Here is a 23,409-nt window from a genome sequence, read left to right as displayed (position 1 = left end):
GATATCTAGATATGGCCATAGATGAGCGTTTGGACAGGTTGCCCAGATAGACTATGTGGTCTCTATTTTCTCAGGGTTTTAAAGGTCTGATTAAATAAACTCCTGAGCAACCTTCTCAGATCTCATAGGTGACCCTGCTTTGAGCAGGTTGGACCAGATAACATCCCGATGTATTTATACTATCATCGTAAGATCCTGTCTATGTATGGGTCTTCTAATTTGTAATGGTTTGCAAACAGGGAAAGCAAAATAGTCATTGTTCACAGCCTTTAAATACTTAAATGTTTGTGGAGAAGCTTATCCTCGGCTAGCCTTTCTTTCCTGCCAGTTAATAGTGAATTAACACAATTACATGCAAAGCACCACAATAACCAAATCAGTCAGGTTACATAATACATATCACAGTTACACTTAAATGAAAGATACAAAGTCTTTTTACCTCATATCTCATTCTCTTAGATGAAAAATGCTGCTTCTTATAGCACAATTGGTCCTGTATGCTTGGCAGCCACAGTTGTCCACTACTGACTCAGAGAATATTGCCCGTTTCATCGCAAACGTTTTCTGTGGTGTCCTGGGTTTTCCTGGCACGTATCTCATCCAAGTCATAACTAATTCTTGAACCCTGCTTCATTCTGTCATTTCACAAACTGCTGCCCATGGTGACAAACCAGCAGGTAATGCTGCATTGCAATGAAGAAATGCCATAAAACTGCCTCTTGTGATGTACAGAATTGGTGTTAGCATTCCTATTCTGGCTATGCATTTCTCCTAGAAACTTACTTTCATACCCTTTCCATTAGTCTGGGGTTTATATTCCCCAAATAAGCTGTGGATTATTTACTGATGTATTTATCCTCTTTACAGTTGAAGTACAAAAGGAAATCACAGCACCAGTTTTAAGAGAAAACAGATTCCTCCTTCCCCTCGCTTAGGCTGCAGACAAATTGCAAGATGTTTCTAGACAGAACAAACAGAAATGTCTCCTTTAATTCAACACTGGCTATATGTCAGTTAGTGGTAGGAAGGTCAACCTTTCTTGCGGTTTATGACATTCTCCTAATCAAAATTCTCTTGTTCCCAGGAAGTGGAAGATTAAATAGGGTATGTGTGAAAATGATCAAATTTTACCTCACCTCCATATGTAAAAGTTACTTAAGGTCAATTCTGTCCTCCTCAGTGGCAGATAGAAGTGAAATACTGTCACTCCTCGCAGACCCTACCTTCTGTCTTTAACAAAATTACAATTCCTAGGTGCAGGTACTGCTTGAACCTTGAAAATGTGCATGGGGATATGCAGGGGTATGTGTGTGTGTGTGTGTGTTTTGACACTAGGGTGCATGTAAGAGTAACCAAATTCTTAAATGCATTCACTTTGGGTATAATTTTCAGTATCATCTGAATGATACAAGACAGGCGTATTTTTCTGCATGAGAATCATCAGTAAATGCTAATGTACATATAGGTTTGAAGGTGTTTCTTTTGTGTATATTTAAGTTTTATTTTTATGTGAAGCTGATTAAACTGATGTCCATGAAAGAGTTATGTGCAAGAATTTTAAATAGCTCCTGATTTTTAATATTCACTTCCTCTTTGGTTTTAATTATTTTGTTCCTACGTCTACGTTTCCCTTTCAATTTACTAAAAATCTAGAAATGTAATTAGAGAGAGGCTGAACTCAGAGAAAGCTGCCAGAATTTCTACATCATGATTAAATGTATCAGCTATCCCTTTAGTGAGAGACTGAAAAACAGGATTCTCCTAATTACCTCCCTTTTATCCAGGAAAGAATCTGCAACACATATGGATACAGGGTTATTGAAAATGCAGCACTAATTAAAATCTCATATAGGCTCCTGATGATCAGGGGAGTATGAAAACACTTTTTAAATTATTTCCTGTATTTGCTAGCTTGTTACAAAAGCAAACAAACCCATTCTAAACAAAACCCATCTCCAGTCACTGGGGAGACTTAATGAAGCTTTTATGTAGGCAATAGTCACACAAATAGCACAAGTTGCTTGATTCACCTCTCCTCATACAAGCGAGACATCTTTATCTCATTTTCCATATGTAATGCAAAAGGTATGTTCACAAACAGTAATGGGATTGTTGCTGGGTTTGAGGATATGGTTAGGGTTTTTGTTTTAAAATTTAAGACATTAAAAGAATCTTGATACTACAAGCTTTCATGGTTTCATTGTGGAATAGTACTATTTGTGTAACAGCCAATTAAAAATCTAGTATCTAATAGTTTATCTTTGGAGTCTGACTTCTGCTAGGGTATCTCCATCCTCTTGAAATGTCATGCTCTCACCTAGCCCAGTACAAAGCCTACATTATTATTTATCTTGTCAAAGCAGTCTAAGGTTTAGCACTAGTGGAGCACACTAGAGGACAGTAAGTGCTGATACGGTTTGTGATGAAAGGAAAAGCTTCTGAGATACTGACTTCTTTGAACCACGTAAGTCTGAGCATCCTCCAGGGAAGGGAAACTGGCGAGCTCTTTCTTTTGCAACCTTCTTCCTCAAAATGTAATTTGCAACAGAATAGCAAGTACTGAGCTAGACACTGAGTCCAGTATCCCCACTTTTCCTTCACTATAAATAATCTTCAGCATTGCATGGAGTAGGAGGGTAAGTTAAATATTACCCATCTTTTAAAACTTTTAAAGTGTATAGAAGTTAAGCAGCTTATATATATTAAAAAAAATAATAGGGGAACTGGTTGCTTCTGGTTTTGAAGCAGAAATCCACAAGAATGTAGGAATTGGATGGGTTTTAGGTACCCAAATTAAGAACTACGACTGAAAACAAATAATTTTCAACAGATGTATAATATTACAGGTACCTAAATCTTTCACATACTGCCCTTTCTGTCCTGAACGTTCACTTAAATGTTGCCAGTTTCTGGTTACGCGTGTGCTCAAAATTGTCATTGCCTGAGCACATAAGCAGTTAGTTCCTACCTTTGTTGCATTTGGATCCAGTAGCACCTATGTCCCTTGGAGCATGAAAGGATAAATTTGCTGTAGCACAGGCACCACATACAGACAGTGTTATATTCGCTACAAAACAATAGCGGTTGGCACTTCTATGAGAAAGTGCCTGCTGGTAGTGGTGGCATAGTCTCCTTTTTCATGTACAAACCATTCTCAGGTCTGAGCTTACTGCTTTGCATATTTCTTGTCTGAATTTGCTTTCCTGACTTCAAAATTGGTAACTTAGTCATGGTTGCTGTGATTAAAACTACTTATATTCGTGAGAAAACAAACATTACTTAAAAAAAATCTTGACCTCCTTTGGAAAAACTCTAACTTGGAGATTTTAATTGCAGGGAATCTGTTCATAGTGCTATTTTTACATGTATTGGAAAAGTATCAAAGCTAATTTTTTAGAAGAGGAAATTATACTTTAAAATGCATTATTGTGAGAAAGTGACTCCCTCATGTCTTTGAGTTGGTGCTTTCTTTCTCGTTAGAAGCATCTCCTGTCTTCCCTGATGAGCCTGCTCTTGTTTTCAGTGCTGGTTTGCTTTAAGATGCTTTTGATCCTGTATTCATTAAAACCTGATCCTGCTGCTTCCCAACAGCCCTAATGGTCTGTGAAATTATTTTCCTTTCTCCAAGATGCTGTTAACTCTGCTAGCACCTGCAGAGTGGAGGAGCTCAGAACGTTGTCAAAAGTCCTCTGATTTATTCAAACCAGCCTCTCTCCACAAACAGGAATTAATGTTCAATGTTATCACAGCAGTCTTCCTTAGTGGAGAAGTGGGAATGGACTGCAACAGTCTAAAGGTTTTTGTCACTGCTGTTTTCCCCTTCTACAGGTACAGAGAGATAACTGGACAAAAGACTTGGAAAATCCAGGATAGAATTCACTCTGTGTAACAGAGCATGAAAATATGAATGAGCATAACAGGCTCAAACAGCTGAAAAAAATAATTATTTTTTTTAAAAAGAGGAAGTTAATTCAGTAAGATAAAAGTACGGAGCAATGAGAAGTGATGTAGTAAAGGGAGAATGTAAAAGTGCATTTGCAGTCTGTACCTCAGTGGTAACAAGTTAAGGGAAAGGCAGGATTTTTAAGGTATCCACAGACAAGCATTTTTCAGTTATTCAGCGTCGGGATTCATAACTAGATGACAGTTTAGTCTTGTTCTATTTTCTAATGCTGGTAGAAGAGAGGAGAGCTCGCTAAATTTGTGCTTTCAATACAGTAAGATGGATACTAGCTGTCAGTATGCACTTTATTGCACAAATTCTAGCAAGTATCATGACTGAAATACTGCTACTCTAGAACATTTTACAGAACTGAGGAGCTTAATGTGGAGCTAATCAGTTCTTTGGTTTTGCCTTCTCATTACCAATGTCCTGTAATGCCTATTATGGCATTACATTACTGCAACCAAAATGGCAGTAATGAATATTCAGATGTTTAATTTAATTTGAAGATACACTCAGTTATTGCATAGAAAACTGTCTTTTAGAACAGTGATTTCAAAACAAGCATTCAGAAGCCATGAAGACCAGCCAGAAGTAAGGTTGCCCATGCAATATTTTGGTTCTGTTGTAGATATCTGCATGCTGTAGTCTTTAATTGTCTAATCACATTGTCTTTAACCTGATTTCCTAAGGAGACAAAGTTTATGTTGTTTGATGTTCCTATCTTCCTACCCCATCCCTCAATATCTTCTATTTCAGCATTGCTTTTTAAGCAAGTTAAAAAAAAAAGAAGTAGGGACCTCAGTGATCATTGCATTCTACCATGTTCTATCAAAACACGGGTTGCTAATTCCAGCATTTATGGATCTGCTGTTTTTACTGGACTGTGCTGTCCCCTTCTGTGACTAGGTAAGTTTACAGATAATGAAATGACATGCTACATTCTGTATGGGTTCCCAAGATTTATGTAATTCACACTTTCTAAAATATTTACTGACTGCAAAAATAATTAATTTCTTCCTGGGCATTTCCTCAATTATCAGGTAATGGTGTCTTGCTGCTTAGAAATATTAATGAAGCTATCTTAACTTTAAGTGATAATATGCTTCATGCAATATAGAAGGGAAACAAAACAAAACAAAAAGACCTCTTAGAATTTGTCAAACCACAGAAAGTAAAGCTTATGTCAAAACTGCACTTGTTATCTAGACAAGTTGGTAATTCAGTTGTGCTTGGTGCGTTCACATCAGAGTTTTACATCTCCCCAGGCGTGGCTGTGAACACTTCCTTTTTACAGATCTGGTCTAGCTGTTCATGCAAAAATAAAAACAACCTTGGTAATCATTGAAACACTAGGTTATGGGACTGCCACACAAGTCCTAAGGCAGGGGCAGAATCTCCCAATCCATACTGATGGTGTTTCTTAATCCTGAGGCAAGGATTTTGTTTTTCCCGCCACATTCACTGTCTAATTAACAAATTATAGCCTATCATGTTCACTGAATAAGATCTCTCAAGACCCTGGGAGAAAGTGACAGTACAATTCTGAGAATAAACTAAATCAGAGCAGGCTGCACATCTGTCTTGAAAGCAGACTCAGCTCCTCAATGCTGACAAGGAATAAGAGAGGCAGCCTTTGCCTGGAAAGCAGCTTGCATTGTTCTGAGAAGTGATTTTTAGAAGTTTAGCTAATGAATGCCAAGCAATTATGCTTCCAGAGGATAAACCTCAGCTGTCTGTTTTTTCCATTACCACAGAAACTGAAGACAATGATCGCTACTGTTTGAGTGTACTGGAGAAGGCTGAGATGTTATTGTTTAATGTTAAGTGGGAAATAGTCCTTTGGATGACAGTTCTGTGCTGTCAGTGGGCAGAGGCCATTACAGATGGGCCGAGTCTGTCCTCTATTCATGTTCCAGGGCCGCTGCAAGATTCCTTAGCGTTGTCTTACAACACTGGCTGTTAGAAAGGAGAAATTAGAACAACTGATTAAGAAGTGTGGGTGCTAGTCCCACCTGCAGAAAAGCAAATAACTATGTACAAGGACTATTATGGAAATCTTTCCTTGCTGTCCCAAAAATTATGTATACCTTTTAAAATATTTCACTTTATTCCCATTTTCAAGTTTCAGTCATACAGAAGACTTACTCTTCATCGCAAGTGATGGAAGGTTTCCATAACTGACCTGGCTGGGTTTTAACTTTAAATGGATTCTTCAGTATCTGGTCTGTGCCAGTAGAACAGCTCTCAGGAATGCCCAGTGCTGCACATCTGGGCTGCTCTTGGAGTAACTGAAGACCCTGTAAAGGACCTGAACCTACTTCCAGCAAACAACACACCACCATCCCTGACTCTGGCAGTCTTTTCTTATATTCTGCTAGCAAAATACTTCCACTGAATGAATCCGTATTTCAGCAAGTACTGTGTATGAAAACCATGCTGTCTTCTGAACAGATTTTTTCTTTACAACAGGTTAATTACTCATAAAAACTTCAGAAGCAGGCTGTGAGCTTAACCAAAGCAACTGAACCGTGATGATGAAGGTGGTATTACAAGCATTCAGGATCCTCTGTGTGCATAAATATACAAAAAGAATGAAAGTGACATTGCAATCACTGCAGAAAAGCATAGCAAGAGAAAGTAAAAAAAGCCCTACAACCATTTTTGCTAATTTAATTCTGAAGCCTTAACTTTAATTTTTTCTTAAAATAGTTTAAACCTTATATTACTTATTCCAGTGTGCCATCCAGCTGTCCCTGTTTCTGTCTGTGGCAATTATTGTTTTTCCTGTTCTTTAGATGCATCCCTGGCTCACTGTTGCTGAAATTCTATTAGTTATGAACTGTAAATCTTAAGTATGAAACTGTTTATTATGAGTATATATTTGAAATGTATACCCCATCCCTACTGGCCTTAAAAACTTCTTCCTATTACTAGTCAGCATAAACTTACTACATGCTAAAGTGGGACTCTAAATCTAGCATGTATTTTCCCTGATGGGTGCTATTTTGATTTTCATGCGCTTTTCAGTCCATGAAATCTGACAGGAATTCTCATTTCCCTTGCAAGACTGTGTGGAGTCCTGCAGGATAAGCTCACACAATCACCAACTCTTAACTGAGTGGCACAGCATAAATCCTAGTTGTTCTTGAATGGTTGTTAGGCTGCGTTTGAAGTGGTATCTCCAAGATTGGCAAGTCATTGATTTCAAAGCAGTTACAATAGCTTCCTTGTCCGTTAAACTGTTGTAATTTGAGCATGAGTCTTCACTATCCTGTGACCAAAAAGTTATCAGTGTTATACAATTATATCCACCTCTACAAAATATAGGCATGTACAGTATCATCTACCTTATTCTATGTGCTCTCTAAACATTTGGGGTTTTTTAAACATCTGCTGACGGAGTTGCAGAAGCAGCTCGTAAAAACAAGGAAGATGAAAGGAAAAGCAATACAGCTGCCAAGTTTTCCCCCTGTGGATGCCATGTCTCAGTTAGCTATGAAATAAAACTTTACCTTTCTTGGCTGATACATCAAGTTCCTCCTGGAGGCACAACAGGCAGAAACACTGTAGCAATGTAATCTGCTGTTTATTCTCAGTACATACCTGACTCTTCCCATCTCCCTGGAACCACCAAGAACTGACAGGGTTCCTAGGAGACTCCTGGCAGGAATGTTTTCAAAAACCTCTACTGCGATGCCAGTGGGTACTGCTGTGCAGGAAGGCAGCTGTTTGTGTTACATGAGGACAAGAGGACATGCAGGTGTGCCCATACTGATCTATACTCATGCTCTTTGTAACGAAGGCCATTCTGCAGAAGAGGTGGTGATTGACTTAAAGCTTCTAACGACTTAGCTTCAATGTAGTCTCTTCTGATGGTCAAAAAGAATTAAGCAGAATAAAAATGGAGGAAGACCTTGATTTCCATGTTATGTTTTTACTGTAAGCACAAAGACTCTCAAAGTACAGTTATATCACTAATTAAAGAGGAACTGCTTTTTTATAGGTATTCTCCTTGCATTTCTTGAAAATGATTGCAATAAGAGTTCCCCCTGCTGGTAACTGGCTGAGTCAAAAAAGGACTTGGGGCTGGGACTCCGGAGCCAACAAAAAGTAGAAGATGGAATCTGACCTTCATGTTTTGTACTTGCAGGGCTTTGTCTAAGGCACTTAATACATTAATCTCCTATTCAACTGACTTCTCTTCCTCTTCTACTCAAAGAAAGACCAGTCACATCTGCTAAGGAAGGAGTAAACCACAAGCATTCTCTTTAGTAACACCTTGGCAACTCAGCCCAAACTCAACACATTATGCAGTGAGCGTTCAAAGCACCCACCATCTTGGCTATAAAGGGTAACATTTTACAAAAACTCGTTTTGCAAAACATCGTTATCGCAAAACTATTCCTTGCTTACAGCTGGGGAAATAAAGACAGATCAAGCACACAAGGACTAAAAAGAACAAGGCAGTGTTTTGGTGTTTTTTTTTTTTAAACTAGGTTTGTGCCCTTCTACTAAACTGGAGAATGTCTAGAAAAATTAAAGAGATAAACTTGAGTCGTAGCAGAACTGGTGAAGCCTAGACTGTTGGTAGAGAACCTGGGAACTGTGCTTCAATTCCTTGAAACTGCTCCTTATGGGTGCACATGCTACCACAGAATGCTTCCTTCTTTGAATAAGCAAAATCTAGCTTGCCGGCAGTAGTTAGATTTCTTTGCACAGCCATACGCTAGACGTTATGCAGGATCTAGATAAACTTAAAGAGTTATGTTCCATCAACACTTTGTACATTACTATCTCTGGCTTGAAGACAGAAAGCCTTTTATGACATTTCACCGAAGTTCAAGCATTGCCTCTGAAAATGTTGTGCTGTTTATAAAAAAAGAAAAAAAAAAAAGCCAAAACCCAAACATAACCAAAAAGCTATTAAACATAATAAATTCTTCTGCAAAAGGTGCCTTGAAGAGGAGCTACCATTTAATAGGAAAAAGTAACACAAGGATGAAAACTTGATTGGAGCCTAACCCAGTTCCTTTGGAGTTTACCTGTCTTTATTTAAAGAGACAGCTGAACTCAAGCAGGAACATACACTAAGAAGCACCAGGCAGGCTTCTCAAAATGTGGTAACTAGTCTGTCACTGGGGAGAGGTATTGCAGCAATCCTGGCAACTCGAAGCTGGGGACCTGTTTTGTGGTAGTGTTGTTAAAACTGTCCAAGAACAAAAGTCAGTGCTGATTTGAAAATAGCTTCCTGAATTGTTTTCGTAGCCTTCTCTGGGATCTTGCAGTATGTGAGGTCTAGAGAGAAGACAGCAAGCTGTCCAAGGAAATCCAAAGGATTCAGGCTCAAGGTAGGTACAAGAGCTGTCATCATTTTCAGAAATTCTTATTGACTAGGAGTCAGAGGTGCAGCAAGAACCAAGCTGGAGCAATACCAGGAATGGGCTTTAAAGTTAAAGTGGGTCAAGGGAGTCTGCAGTAATCAGGAGAGAGAAAATCTCCCTTATTTTCTTCCTTCTTGGCAGACTGATCTTTACATCTGTGCTCTGAATACAGACAAGTTGAAGATATTGGTAGAGAGAGATCTTGGCTTAAAAAACAGACCCTAGGAACCTCCCAGCTTCATTCTTTCAGCTGGTTATCTTAGCTGCTACAGTGTGGGGAAGGGGACAGACCTGTGGCTTTGAGCAACAGCTCCCTTGAAACTATGTTGGCTTCTTCTCAATGGTTAATAAAAAAATTAACAAAGTCTTTGGGTTTTGGTTGTTGTTTTTTTGTTGTTGTTGCTTGTTTGGGTTGGGTTGGGGGTTTTTTGTTTGTTTTTGGTTTTTGGGTTTTTTTACAGACATAGTCCCTCCTAGAGCTACACTTAAGAGTGGGGGCCAAAGGGGGAGAAGAATTCAGGAAGAGCAGTCTCTGTACACAGAAGAGGCAATTTGGCTTGAGGTGCTGTAAATAAAAAGATCACCGATAACAGCCTGACAGCAACTGGAGAAAGACTGCTGCTATCTCACTCCCCCAATTTCTGATCATATACTTTCTCAAGAGCTTTCGTCAGCATAGAATTATTGCTAATAAGCAATCCTGCATCTGTGGAATCAAAATAAGAGTGATTTCCCTTTGATTTGTAGCACATACTCTAGAACAAGAGTAGAGGTTTGTAACATAAATTACTCAAATATTCTTAATGGGCAACATGTTTGAACAGAAATTCCAAGATTATCACAAGGAAGTGAATGGCTGAGGGAACAAGTGATTTATAATGCATTTTTCAGGTGTTTGTATTTGCACAGTAATGGGGGAGCTGGGTCTATTCCTACATTAGATTACTAATTTCATAGAAGGGGAAACAGGTCTGCAAAAAAACCTAACAGAATTGAGAGCTCACCTAGAATCTCTTTTGCTGCTTTTAGTTGCTGAGTTTGACAACTGGTTAAATGTAAGGTAGTGCTAAAAGACAGAGAAGTGCAAGTCCTACAAACACAAAGATAGTTTTATGATTAAATCACACAGAAGGTAATTAATTCATATCTCTGCCACAGTGTTTCATGAACAAGTCACGCAATTTCTCTGCTCCCTTTTATAAAATGGAAATAGCATTCATTACCTTAGAGATACTGGGAAGCATAACTGTCTCCAGGGATGTCAGAATCTCTGCACAGTAGCAGATGCCAGCACATGGTGTTCATCAGGCAGCATTCATGGATTTAAGTCACAGAAGCTTTTACTTCAGGATTCTCTACCACTGAGAATGTGTTTGTTTGCTACTTACCACTTGACCTTTAAGATGATGGAAATTAGCAAAGAGGTGAAGGTGACAGTAAAACCCTTCAATAGCTTTGGGTTTAATTTTGCAAGAAACGTGTTGTTTGAGTAGAACTACAGGATAGTAAGACAGATCAAATGAAAACCAAATTTGAGGCCAAAAAATCTGTCAGAAATACTGCAGGGGTGGGGGAAGCAGTAGATGGAATGGGGAGGGGGGTCGGGGGGGCCGGTCAGGGAAGGGCGGAGAGAGACTTAAAACAGCCACTCAGGAAAGAGATCCAAGACCCCATCTGGAGGGGCAAAAGGCCAAAGCCACAGAACAGATGGAGACCAAGTGACAGCTGGTAGAAACATGCTTTCATGTGTAAAGTTTGCTCTTTGGAGAATTTTGCTCTCCAGCTCTGAAGGCATCATTATGATAGTAACTCCTCCCCATACAACACTGGGGAGCTAGCCTGTGCTCAGGAGTGGATGTTTGAAAGCTCACCGTGATGGTGGTTAATTAACAAGGGCCCTTTCAACATCTAGAAGCTGTTGTCACACAACCTTGGCATGGTTTTAGCAACAGAGGGTCCTGTTCCTTCATCAGCAGAGGGGATGAAAAGAATTAATTTGGGCCCCACTAGTTAAACAGGTTTCCTGTAAACTTTTACATATGCCAAGTGTTGCTGGTGTTTTAGCAGGGCTCGGCTGAAGGATATACCACATCTCAATGTTTACACATATTATCTTAATAGAAGAACATCCAACTGGCTACTCTGCCAACTCAGTTATGGAAAAAACATACAATCAATCAGAAAAGAATATTGTCTTCAACACAGGCCTTTAATCCGGGGATCTTTCCAGGCCACACCAAAGAACTAACATAATTCTAAGACTAGCCCTCTCCTTGGAGAGGGGTGTGCTGTCTGTTTCTCTCCAAGATCAACCAATGACACTGAAATTAAAGTTCTGGAAAAGTGGCCATTGTCCCTTTAATAAAGATATGAAGAGTTTTTTTTTCCTGTTAAGGCAAGAATTTCATCCTGCTGCTAGGATCTAGTAATGCAGCTTTGATTACAGAAAAACACACAAAAAAAGCTTAACTGCAGTTAAAACTAAAGTATTACAATTTTAAGACAACTTAGAATTAAAAAAAACTAAAACAAAAAAATCCAAACAGTCTCCTTCTGATTACCTATCCTGAGTCCAGTTTCATAACAGATTTTGAGGTACAAGACAATAAATTAAAAGTTCATTCCAACTGCAGAGATCAGCCATTCCCTCAATGCGATGTCTTCTTTACTCCCTTTCCAAATTTGGCATCGAGTCCAAGGCCTGGGAAGAGAATAAAATAACCCATGTGCATAGAAAATTGTTTCACATTCTTCAAACAAACGTAACGCATGGAACTTAGTGAAAAATCAGAAAAATCAGCTTAATAGCACCAGTCTACTAATGGTCGCTCAGAGGCAGCGACTTACCCAGTGTGGGGAAAAAATAAGACAGATCAAAGCTAGGAGTCCTGTTTTTCTTTTCCTGCACTGGTAATGCTATTGACACTTCCGTCCATCAAGAGTGTTCTAATACAACTAGACTTTTTTTGAACAGCATATTTTGTTAGCTCTCCCCTCACTACGCATCATCCCTATTTAATAGGGGAAAGATCTCGGGCGTTTGCTTCCCAGACTTACCCAAGAACACCAGGACTGTCCCCACCCACTGCATTGTACTGATGGGATTGGCAAATAGAACGACGGATGCTAAAATGGTGAAGAACTTGCGGGTTGTGGTGATGATGGAACAAGTCAGAGGTCCGAAGTATACCACAGTCATGAAAATAAAACTCTGTAGAAAACAAATAGATGTTTTTTTGTCACTCAGACTAGAAAAAGTACAACACGGATCATATTTTCAGATGAAAAGCCATTGAGCCAGAGCTGAAAGAGCCTTATTTCAAATTCCAATTATTTGCATATAAATGGAAACCACTTTTACTCTGAAGGTAGCCTGTACAGCACTCAAGCACCAAGCAAAGCAACTGAAAGCAAGACAGCCTGACTTTGCTGTTTCCCAGCTGGGCAAACACATCCCTGTGAAGGCTGCAGAACACTGGAGGTGTATTTACCTGACCCAGTGCACTTGTCAGGCCAAACAGCAGGATGTTGTAAATTATGCTGGGGTAGCGTTCCGTAAAACTCAAGAACTCCCAGAGCTCTCCAGTGAACAGTATCCCTGGAAGAAAGATCCAGATGAAAAGTGTGAATTACAAGCCCAGAGGCAGCCTGAGCAGCCATTGCCTACACAGTATAATTCCAGTTTATGCTCATAACCCAAGAGGAGCTACCAAAAGCAAAGACTAAACTCCACACAGTGGAAAATAAAGAGAACAGGAGAACCAGGGATCACTTCCCTAGTTAATTAACAAAAGAAGCAATCGATGACTACAGATCCAACTGTGACAAAATAGTCATAGAATCTCAGAATGGTTTGGGTTGGAAGGGACCTTAAAGATCATCTAGTTCCCAGCCCCCTGCCATGGGCAGGGACACCTTCCACTAGAGCAGGGTGCCCAAAGCCCCATCCAGCCTGGCCTTGAACACTGCCAGGGCGCTACTCCCTAACCGGCGCAGAAAGCCACACTGAGTTTGCTTCTCAGCCAGTGCAAAAGCACCATCGGGTAGAAACCCAGGCGGTTAGGGCTGGAGCACAGAGCAAGCCGGCAGGGAGAACTCTCCGGAATGAGCAAGCCTTGGGCAGCTACACTCTGCGGGAAGTAGCGTCCTCTAGCGAGCACGAGACAAGCTACACTGAGCAACCATGACTTTCTATATACACAAACAAAAAAACCCCAAACCAAAACATAGTTATTTGCAAAAAGCATTCTAGGCCCACTTTTGGAGCCTGACGCACGGGGTGTCCCAGGGCAGTCTCTGGGCGTGGTGGCTGTGGGTTTTGCAGGATGTTCCTTACCAGCTCCCAGGAACAAGGTGGACCACAGATTAATATTCAACATCATGTGATTGGAACCCGTCTGGTAGTGAGCTCTCATGTGGTCCTGAGATACACCTGTCAGCCCATCCAAGGTCAGTGACAGCAGCTAATAAGAGATAAGAGACAGCAAAGAAAACCTTTGCTCTTTATGTCTTCTCTATGGGGAGAATCTATGGGGGTTTTACATTTCAATCACCTACTAAGCAGCAATTATGTGACCATTACGTTAGCATTCCAGGCTAAGCGGGGTATGCATGTACTCATGCACTGATGTCATATCACAGCTTCCAAGAGCACCCTCAAACCCAGGTGTCCGCCTGGGGAACCATTTCCACATCAGCTTTAGGCTGCGCTTGAGGTACAAAGGACACAGCCTTATCTGTGCTGTAACAGGCCTGTTCCTCCTCACCCCTGCTGGGGTCACCTGCACGTTGGCAGTACTCACCAGCAGGAGCTCTCCATAGCCAAAGACATGGTCATCGCTCCCAGCACCCTTTTTAGGTTTGTACATAAACAGGGCCACGCCTGCAACTATCAAGAGGACGCAGAGATACTTGGCCGGTGGATACTTCTTCCGCAGCAAAGTCACTCCTAAAAGCATGACTGTAAAGAAACAACATCACAAACCACTCCGAAAACCCTCTCCAAATTTAACTTGGCCCAACAGAACAACATGCAGATAAAATGCCACCTGATGTTCCTGTGGCAGAGCAGACAGAAGGGGAGAGAGGCACAGGAGTTTTCACCACAGAGGTGCTAGCTGAGGACACAAGAAAGCCACACAAACAGACACGAAGAAACGTGAAATTTGCTTACCTGGAATGGGCTTACAAGATTTGCCTAGGACCTATAAAAGAAAGCCTGTATTAGCCATCTGCATGCCATCACCTGCCTGCAAACAGAGCTGTCGTGACAACACAAGGGTGGCCACATGGGATCAGACACCCTGACGCACCCCACCAACAAAACATATCAGACACTTAAAAAAAGAGAAGACAAAAAATCCCACCACAGGGAACTGCTAAATTAACTGTGAGGGTTTCAGAGATCATTTCAAGCCCTCTAAAATTAGTACCAGCTCCCAATTAGCAAATTCCCATAATTTCTAGGGATTGCTATTCCCTTTCCCAAGCAGTCTGAAGTCTCTTATCCCCTCTCCAAGAACCCAGTGCCAACCAAAACATGGTGATACAGCTCCACAAAAGCAATTAGGGAAAAATAAGTGTCAAAAATCAGTTTTCCTCCACATCATTTCACCAGCTGGCTCTTCCACAGCATTAGCTTGGTCACCACAGTGCCCGTTTTTGGGGTACTCTGAGTGTCAGAGCAGCACAGAGCGCTAAGCTGTACATCAGTACTGGCTACCCCTCGCCCTCGCAGCGCCTGCCCTGTGCCACCTGAGTCGGGTAGCTGACGAACTGCAGAGCCGAGTTGCTGGAAACCATTGCGCCCAGGTACGAGAGTGAGCACGTGGCATACAGCCAGCTCCGAGTGCGATCTGCTTTGACAGCATCAAAGAAACGGATCACTGGAAGGAAAACAAGAAAGAACATCAGGAGGGCTGTGAACAGCCGCCACAGCCATGAAGTGCCTTAAGAAGGTCACCAGAGATGCGAGGGACAACGCACACCGGCGCTCCGCAGTAAGAGCAGTGGCAACTGTGCCCTCCAAAGGGAAAAGTCCCTCACCGGCAATGCGCGGCCGGGCTTCCCAAGCCACAGAGCCGCTGCGTGCCCAGGCCCAGCCGGCAGCACCCCAGACCCGACTTACGGAGCTTGGCGAAGGCGGCGTTGATCACGCACTGGATGAACACCAGGGTCAGGGCATACTTGAACTTCTCCTGCTTCGCGCCTTCCCCGTACCGGCCCCGCGTGCTGCAAGAGCGGGACATGGTGAGGCCGTGCTTGGGCCCGGCCTGGAGCAGCCGCCCCGTGGCACGGTGGGACCCCGGGCGGGACCCTCCCCTCCCCGGGACACGGCGGGACCCTGGGCGGGACCGTCCCTGGGGAAGGCTCCTGGGCCGTGGCCGCGCCGAGGCCCGCGGTGAGGGAGGCCGCCCCCGGGGCCCCTTCCCCCGGCCCGGCGCTCACATGCTCTCCTGCAAGATGCCGTAGTAGAAGTAGCAGGCGAAGACGCCCAGAAAGCAGACGGGCAGGCGGAGGCGCTCGGGCAGCGCGGTGCCGTTGGCGCTCGCTCCCATGGCGGCGGCGCGGCCGCTCAGCGCCGGGGCCACGTCCAGCACCACATCCCGCAGCGCGGCCGGCGGCGGAGCGGGCTGCCTCATACGCCCGGCCTGCGCCCGCCCGCTGCCCAGGGCCCACCCGGCCCCGGCCGCGCCCGCCCGCCGCACTGCCGGGCCCACCGCGGGGCGGAGGCGGGCGGGCGGCGCGGGGAAGCGGGCGGCTCCGACAGAGCGCGGCGCGCCGAGGCCTCTCGGGCTCCCGCAGGGCCGCCCCCACCGCGGCTGAGCCGCGCTCGGAGCCGCGGGGCACCGCTGGGGGCAGGCAGCGCCCGGGGCAGCCCCGCGCCGGGGCCCTTCGCTGAGCGCGGCCCTGGCGGTGGCGCATCACGATGTGGAGCGCGAGGATTGGCTGCGCTGGCGGGGGCGGAGCTAGCGGGCGGTCCCTGGTTGGCGTTCCCGCCGTCGCCTGAGCGACTCGGGCAGGGCGTGCGCGTGCGCACCGGACGGCGTTGCCCCCGCCCCCCCCCGGCCACGGCCCACCGCGCAGGTCCTACCGCCCGCCCGCCCAACGCCTCGTGGCGGGGCGCAGGGGCTCCCCCGCCACCCGCCGTCCCCGGGAGCTGCCGCGGGCCGCGCCTGGGGCGGAGGAGGCGGCGGTTCGCAGCTCCAGGCGTTCCTCCGCAGCTGGCCGTGCTCTCTTCCGCGGCCTGAACGGGCTGGAGTGGAGGGGGCAGCGGTTAAACACTCACTGCCCCGGCCCCCGTGAGCCCCCCCGCCCGGGCACGGCCTCAAAGCTGCTGGTACTGCAGCTCCAACACCTGCTAAACTCCTCCCAGACTCCAGTATAGACTCAACGTATTAAATGCCAACGAAGCATTTTGGATGCTCGAAATATTTATTTTGCTTCCTTTGAACTGGCAACACCAGCATCGGCAAAGAAAACCCCTTTAAAACACAGGACAAGAACTCCAAAGCTAACATTCCTCCTATAGGCTTTGCAATACATACATAAAATATAAACTTCAAACAGCTGCAAAAATAGTGTCTTTGGAAGAAAATAGAGTTTCTACATCAGATACAAGAAAATCAGCTTCTTCAATACAACCCAGAGCCGTTGCAACAGAACACAAAACCAAATATTTTGTCAGGAGGCTTCACAACCAATGTTCCCATGTTACTGCATCACCTTCTAAGGCAACAAACAGGCTGGGAGAGCGCTGCGGGGTGCGCAGTGCTTCCATACAGCCACCCCCAGTGAGGCAGAGGGGTCCCAGAGCCCCCTGCACCCATCCCCACTCAGCCAGGCTGCCTGGGCTGGAAAGCAGCAGGTAGTTTCTCTACAGCAGCAACAACCCCCCTCCCAGCAGGGACCTTTGGGCAATGCCCGTTTTCACTTCCCTGCAGCACAGCCAAGGCACCTGTAACCCTGTCCGCAGGCACAGGGAAACCAGGCAGGCAGCTCCCTCACCCTCAGTCACACAGGCTTTCCAGTGCACGGATCTGTGGGAGCTGCATGCAGTCACCTGTGCTCCCCAAAACACAGCGTTCCTCAAGCTGCAGGCTTGCTTTGAGGGGTAAAGGTGCTCAGGGAGGCACGGTCAGGGATCTGCTGCTCTTCAGCCCTCTCTGTGCTCAGAGGGAGATGAGCAGTCCTACTGGTGCAGATCCACACCGTTTCCTGCCCCAGTACATCCAGGGGCAGTGGTCCTACAGGCCCCTGCAGGCTACGGGGTGAGGGGTCCTGAGGGAGCCCCACCTGCATTCTCCCAGCTCAGCCTCACTCACAGAGCCACTGCACAGGAGTTTGCCTCTGCTCCCTGCAGCGGCGCCCGGCCGCTCTCCACCAGCAAAACAATCACACAGGAAACAAAGACAATTCAACACAGGAAAGTGCTTTCACAGGGGAGGCTCAGAGAAACAAGCCCCTCCAGCAGTGAGTAGTCCCGTGGCACGCTGGACTTCACAGCTTCTATCATCCTCAGAGGCAGCCTGCTGTTCGCAGTCCCAGGGCTGCCTCTTGGCTGTCACATCCCACCTTCAAGGCACTAGTCTCCGCAGGCTAGCAGAGACACACTGATGAGCCATAGCTGCTGGTGCTGGCTATGGCTAGCTTTCCCAAAGGCTTCACACCACCAGAGAGCTGTGGAAGACGACGCTCTCCTCTGCCTGGCCATGCTTCCAGTGGTCATAGTTCAGTGAAGGAGACTGGGACACCTCGCTGAAGCCTTCTACTGCAGCGTCCTTCCGCACCCCAAGGAATGGGGTGGGGGGTGTGGCCTGACAGGATGTAAATGTGCCTGTGCCAGGGCTGGAAGAAGCTGGAAAACCCCTGAAGAGGAAGCCCACATTTGGGAAGAGGGGCTTCACCAGGCTCACAGGGCAGAAGGCAGAACCAGTGGGGTTGAAGTGCACTTTGTTCTTATCTGGGCAGGAAGGCTGGAAAGGCTGATCAGGGCTGGGGGAGCTGAAGGAGAGAGCAGACATGATGAGTAAGTGACACGCCCAAGGGCACCAAACAGCCACAGGGAGTTCACAGCACCACAGACTGGTGGGACTGGGAGGGGAGCTCCGGGGGTCGCCCGGCCCAGCCCCTGCTAGAGCAGGCTCTCCCCCAGCAGGCTGCACGGAGCCGCCCGGCAGGTCTGGGTGTCCCCAGAGACGGGGACCCCGCAGCCGCTCTGGGCAGCCTGTCCCAGCGCCCCCTCACCCTCAGGGCAGACAAGGTCTCCCTCATGTTCAGGTGGAACTTCCCGCGCTGCAGCTGGTGCCCGTGGCCCCTTGTCCTGGCGCCGGGCACCGCTGAGAAGAGCCTGGCCCCGTCCTCCTGACACCCACCCTCCAGATATCTGTAGGCATCGTAAGATCCCCCCTCCGCCTGCTCCAGGCTGAACAGCCCCAGCTCTCTCAGCCCTTCCTCTAAGGAAGATGCTCCAGCCCCCTCATCATCCTCACAGCCCCTGCTGGACCCTCTCCAGACCCTGTCTCTCAAAGTTTTGCACTCTTCCAAGAGCCTGACTGAAAGCTGTACTACCTCTGCGACCTGGATCATGCTTCAGGCACAAAGCAGCACGAGGTGCCTGTTTTTGTTTTGAAAGCACACTTATTTACAAGAGAACCACCTCTTCTCCTCAAGAGCCTCTGCTGGCTAAGAAAAACCTACTGCCTGGGAGGCACAAGGAATCACAAGATCTTTCTGAGCATGTCTGAGGGTTAGCACTCCAGCTTTCAGCCCCTCTCACCAGGACCTGAGCAGCCACATTTTTGTGGGAGTCTCATCCTAGGGGCTGCTCCCTACTTTTCGAACAGGGTAGGGGTGGCAATTGCAGCAACAGAAGCCTCAGCTGCCCCCACCCTAACATCCTCCCCATAGGACCACCCTCACATGAGTTCTCTTCTGCCAACAACTCCTCATACTTACGAAGCTTCTTCAAAGGCCCGGACTTTCTCACATCCCTCAGGAGGTTCCCGTTTAAACATGTAGCTGTGGTTGGGTCGAGGAGAAGCAGCAAAGGCTAGGACTGGTGAAGGGCTGCCCTCTTCTAGTAGGGAAGGAAAAGCAGATTGAGAAATTTTTAAAAGAATCCAGCAACAGTAAGTACTCAACACAGAACACCTTCCTTCTAGACCCTGGGGCTACAGGCTACAACACTCCAAGTCCATGGCATTGTATCTCTGTAGTTCCCAGCTCACACCCTCCATCCAGCACTGGAAATCACCCACCTGGAAGGTGGGTAACTACTGGAGCTTTAGAAGTCCACTACAGTTGAGCCAAACTGGCAGAGACCCTCTCTCCCATCTCAGCTGCAGCTTCCAACCTGGCACACAGGCAGGGAGGAGCCACTGCACTGAGGTTTTCGTAGCACTGGCTTCCTTTGTCCCCCTGGAACTCCCAGCCCCTTGAATGTCAGCACTTACCTTTCTCCTTTGGATCTGGCTGCACCTCATCTGCCGCAGAGGACAGCTCTCCCACTGCTAGTCTCACCGGGGTGTGGGGAGAAAGGCGGAGAGGCACAGAAGGAGAAGGAGAAAGAGAGAGGCTGCTACAGCTGTCACTGCCAGGCTCCAAGGTGAGGGATGCATCTTGAGAACCTCTCTGGGCAGGCGCTGGTGCCCTGTGGCCATCTGGGACATCCAATATCTAGGGAGGAAGCCAAGTCTCAGAGGAGCAAGAAATGCCTGCCAGAAGTGAAGAGGTTTAGCAGCAGTTGCACCTGCAGACAGCAGCTGCCTGGGGTGCTGGATCCAGGTACAGGCTGAGCCTCCACTTCGGGGAGTGAGGCAGCCCTCCGACACCAGGACATCAGTCCTTCTATACCCTGGAACGCACTTCAGTTCTAAGCCAACTGGCATCACTTTTCCCACATCTCCACAGCACAAAGCCGCCTCTGGATGCCAATCAAAGTGTCTTAAAGCTGCCAGTGAGGTGTCATCTATCCTCAGATTACTACTGGCTGATCTCTCATAGCACCAGCAAGTTCTAAGGAGGGAAGCCAGCAGCCACTTGACCCAATTTAGACTGTTACATGCCTAGAACAAACTAAAACTAGACACAGAGGCTGTCCCCACGGCCAAGAAACAGATACAGGCAGTGTCTTTAGAGGAAAGCATTTCCAAGACCAACCAGAAGATTCAGGGCAATCTTGTGACCTTCACTTACCCGCAAAAGCTCTTCGTCTCCCTGTTCCTTCACAAATGCTTCCTCCAGTTCCTGGTTTAGCCCTTCCAGGCTCCTATGCAAGCAGGGGCTGAACCTCAAAATGGGACATGAAGAAAGGAAGCCTGAAGGAGTGTCCTGTCACAATCCAGAATCAAAGAAGTTAAGAGAGTTATATCTGCACAAATTCAGCAGTTACATCCTGTTCCCACAGCTCTCCAGGGCTCAGCCAAAGCCTTTCAGGAGGCTGACAGGAGAAGACTGACAGCAGAGTCACATAAATCCACTAACTGTAGATCAAAGCACAGGGACATGCTGAAGAGGTGGGAGGAGAGAAAAAAACCCAACAAACCCATCTCCCTTCTCAGGCATGAGAGCAGAAGTCTGAGGGGAAAAAAACAACCCAGGTGGCTTGGGCACCTGCTCTCCACCTCAGTAGGACACACAGTGACAGCAGAGCAGGAGAGACGTGAACATACCCTGAGCGATCCAAAGACAGCATGGTCCCCCTGAAGCGGGGAGCTCTTCTCCTTTTCTTTGCCACTTCTGCCATTTAGCTTTGTTCGCTGGAGCTGTTGCTTCAGTTTGGCAATCTAGCAAACAAAGTTTCAGCTACAGACAGGGCAATACACCTCTACCAAAAAAGGATCATGTCTTGTCTCTCTCCTCCCCCTCTCTTCCAGCCCACAGGGAAGTGCCAAAATAGAGACTGTTTCAATCACACAAGCAGCAGCTCTGGCCACCTCTCCAGAAGGATGGGCCAGAAGCACTCACAGGGCCTTGTCACAAACCTTCTTGCTGCAACGTGGCCGGTGCCTTTCCTCTAGTGGATCTGGGTTAGTTTCCACCTGCAGTTAGGAACCAGGCCCTGCTGGAACCTACGTATGCCACACCACCACCAGCAATGCACTGAGCTTCAGTGGAGCTCCTTTACAATAGCTACAGGGAGCCAACAAGATCAGTCTTTAGCTGAATCGCAGAGCGTCAGGCATGAGAATGAGGGCTGAAGTTGCATCTTCAGTTGTTACCCTGTCCTCCCACTCCCCTCCCGTGCAAGCAGGAGCCTCCTGTACAACAGCAACTAACACAGATATTGCTCAAGTATCAGAAGCGGTCTATTTTACCTCTCTGCGGTGATCTGCGCTACCCCAAGAAGCAGAACGCTTGTGAGCACTGCAGCTGGCCTTCCCCACTTCCGCGTCATGCCAGGACACTGGAGTCTGAAGTGATGAGAAACATGGCTGAGAATAATCACATTTACTGGTTTAGAGACTGGTGGTAGAGTCCAAAGAGTAAGTGATCAACTACCCTCCGTTCATGGTCCTGTTCCAGTCTCCCCCCATTAACGCAACACTCACTAGCACTAGTGTGCCTTAACAGATAGCCATCTTTTTGTATTTGCCAAAACAAAGCCATTTTGGCCAGATTTGCACCTACCAGGAGACCAGACCTCACAGACCTATGTGGCAAGAGTCTTGCCCACAAGTCAGTGGCTTAATCACCGCAAGTACCTGGTGAGATAAAGGGCACCAACCCATTACCCCAGAGGAACAACTGCAGCCGCCCCCTGTACTGCCTCCACAGGCTCTCATCTGAGCAGCAGTGACGCAGGGTTTTAGGCACTCATTGTACCAAGAGGAAGAGCCTCACCCAACTGTGAGAACACACAACGTGCTTCTGAGACCTCAGGCTCCCGTATCGAAGTTCAAAGGCGCAACCAAAACCCAAGTTTGGCCCGCAGACTGCCTGCTGCTGCCGGAGCACTGGAAGAACCCAGCGGCCTCTCCAGCTCACATCCTTCCATCTGCAGAGCTGGCAGCTCTCAGCTGACTCTTCACACAGAAAACCTGCCCCAGCCCCACGCTACACAGCTGTTTTCCAAGCAACAGCTACATTCTGAACATCAATGGAAGTCAGAAAGGGCTGTTAAACTGATCAGAAAAGGGTGGGAACTTCCTTTCACTGAACTCGGCCCCCTCGGCAGAGACTCCAGGATCCTAACGGTCCCAAGGCACATCATTCTCAAGACCAGCCATCGTTTTTTCCCCAACATTACACTTCAGTGCCTCTCAAAACGCTCACCCTGTGTCACTGCCACCTGCCATTTCTGTGGGAGGCTTTGGATGATACTTCCCTCCTCCATCCTCAACAACAGGCTGCCAGAAGGTGCAAGGGCCTGAGAACAGTTCCTCTCCAAGCAGCTTAACTGATCTCCCCAGAGGCTACTGCAAGAAGAGCAGCTGTTTTAAACAACCCTGTTGAGTCATGGGGATGACAGAAGCTTCTTCTCTCAAAACAGGTTTTAAAATCTATTTAAACTAAAGGAACAAGGCAAGTTACCGGGATAGGTACCAGATTTCCCTTCTGTGAAGGGATACAGGTGGTCTCTAGGCAAAAGTCCAAACCTCTCCTGACATAACAGGCTCTGAACGAAACTCCTCCTTAGATACTCCCCTGTAAGCAGAGCACACTGCGCTCCCCACAGCTAAAACCATTTGCTGCCCAGGTCTCCATTTTGCAATGCTTGTAAGCAGCAGACATCACCACGCAGTTCTTTTCAACCAAATTTTGTGTGTTCAGTTTGGTTTGAGAGAGGGAACCCGTTCAGCCTGAACCATTGCTCTGAGGTCCTGCTAAGCTCAGAGTACTTGGTCACAGCCACCCCTGTGCTCCCCCAAACCACGCCAGAGGGAGCAAAGGCACAGACCAACACAACAGGAAATCCTATGGTGAAGACCAACGTTGCAGTTTCAGCACATGGCACATCTGATCTCATCTCCTGCATCAAACATTCTCTCCTAAACAACTCAAACATCATTATTTGGCCATTATCCCAAAACACTGTGTCATTTTATATCTCGGTAAGAAAGCTAAGGAGAAGAGGCAAAG

General features: G+C 46.4%; 2 protein-coding genes across 17 annotated transcripts in view; both read right to left on the bottom strand.

The window, feature by feature from the left end:
• Positions 1–11,517: 11,517 nt before the first annotated feature.
• Positions 11,518–16,144, bottom strand: SLC35B1 (solute carrier family 35 member B1). Its single transcript, XM_055789949.1, has 9 exons — positions 15,775–16,144; positions 15,455–15,558; positions 15,082–15,212; positions 14,501–14,531; positions 14,130–14,287; positions 13,664–13,790; positions 12,819–12,925; positions 12,385–12,538; positions 11,518–12,028 (listed from the first exon to the last, which is right to left on the bottom strand). Exons 1-9 carry the CDS (start codon positions 15,966–15,968, stop codon positions 11,976–11,978), a joined length of 1,059 nt encoding a protein of 352 aa, XP_055645924.1. The 5' UTR covers positions 15,969–16,144; the 3' UTR covers positions 11,518–11,975.
• A 598-nt stretch (positions 16,145–16,742) lies between these two features.
• The window catches only part of FAM117A (family with sequence similarity 117 member A), a 32,296-nt gene continuing 25,629 nt past the window's right edge, over positions 16,743–23,409 (bottom strand). For 12 of the 16 annotated variants that reach the window (XM_055790143.1, XM_055790142.1, XM_055790144.1 and 9 more), the window contains 6 exons: positions 21,645–21,761; positions 21,000–21,113; positions 20,524–20,658; positions 19,782–20,004; positions 19,285–19,405; positions 16,743–18,330 (listed from right to left, as the gene is read on the bottom strand). In XM_055790143.1, the coding sequence (XP_055646118.1) occupies positions 17,991–18,330; positions 19,285–19,405; positions 19,782–20,004; positions 20,524–20,658; positions 21,000–21,113; positions 21,645–21,761 (1,050 nt within the window). In that variant the 3' untranslated portion in view covers positions 16,743–17,990. The remainder of the gene's footprint in view (positions 18,331–19,284; positions 19,406–19,781; positions 20,005–20,523; positions 20,659–20,999; positions 21,114–21,644; positions 21,762–23,409) is intronic. The other 4 variants (XM_055790141.1, XM_055790140.1, XM_055790145.1 and 1 more) reach the window with 3 other exon arrangements.

This window comes from Falco peregrinus, chromosome 18 (assembly GCF_023634155.1).
Source record: "Falco peregrinus isolate bFalPer1 chromosome 18, bFalPer1.pri, whole genome shotgun sequence".
NCBI lineage: Eukaryota > Metazoa > Chordata > Aves > Falconiformes > Falconidae > Falco > Falco peregrinus.
This window is presented reverse-complemented; position numbering and strand designations above follow the sequence as displayed.

What these genes read in the sequence shown, in the direction of transcription:
- SLC35B1 (XM_055789949.1), bottom strand. Translation starts at nt 15,968, where the DNA reads ATGAGGCAGCCCGCTCCGCCGCCGGCCGCGCTGCGGGATGTGGTGCTG. An exon ending in GGCATCTTGCAGGAGAGCAT is followed by an intron (nt 15,559 to 15,774) that starts GTGAGCGCCGGG and finishes CCGCTCTTGCAG; the next exon opens with CACGCGGGGCCGGTACGGGG. An exon ending in ATCTTGTAAGCCCATTCCAG is followed by an intron (nt 14,288 to 14,500) that starts GTAAGCAAATTT and finishes GTTTCTTTACAG; the next exon opens with TCATGCTTTTAGGAGTGACT.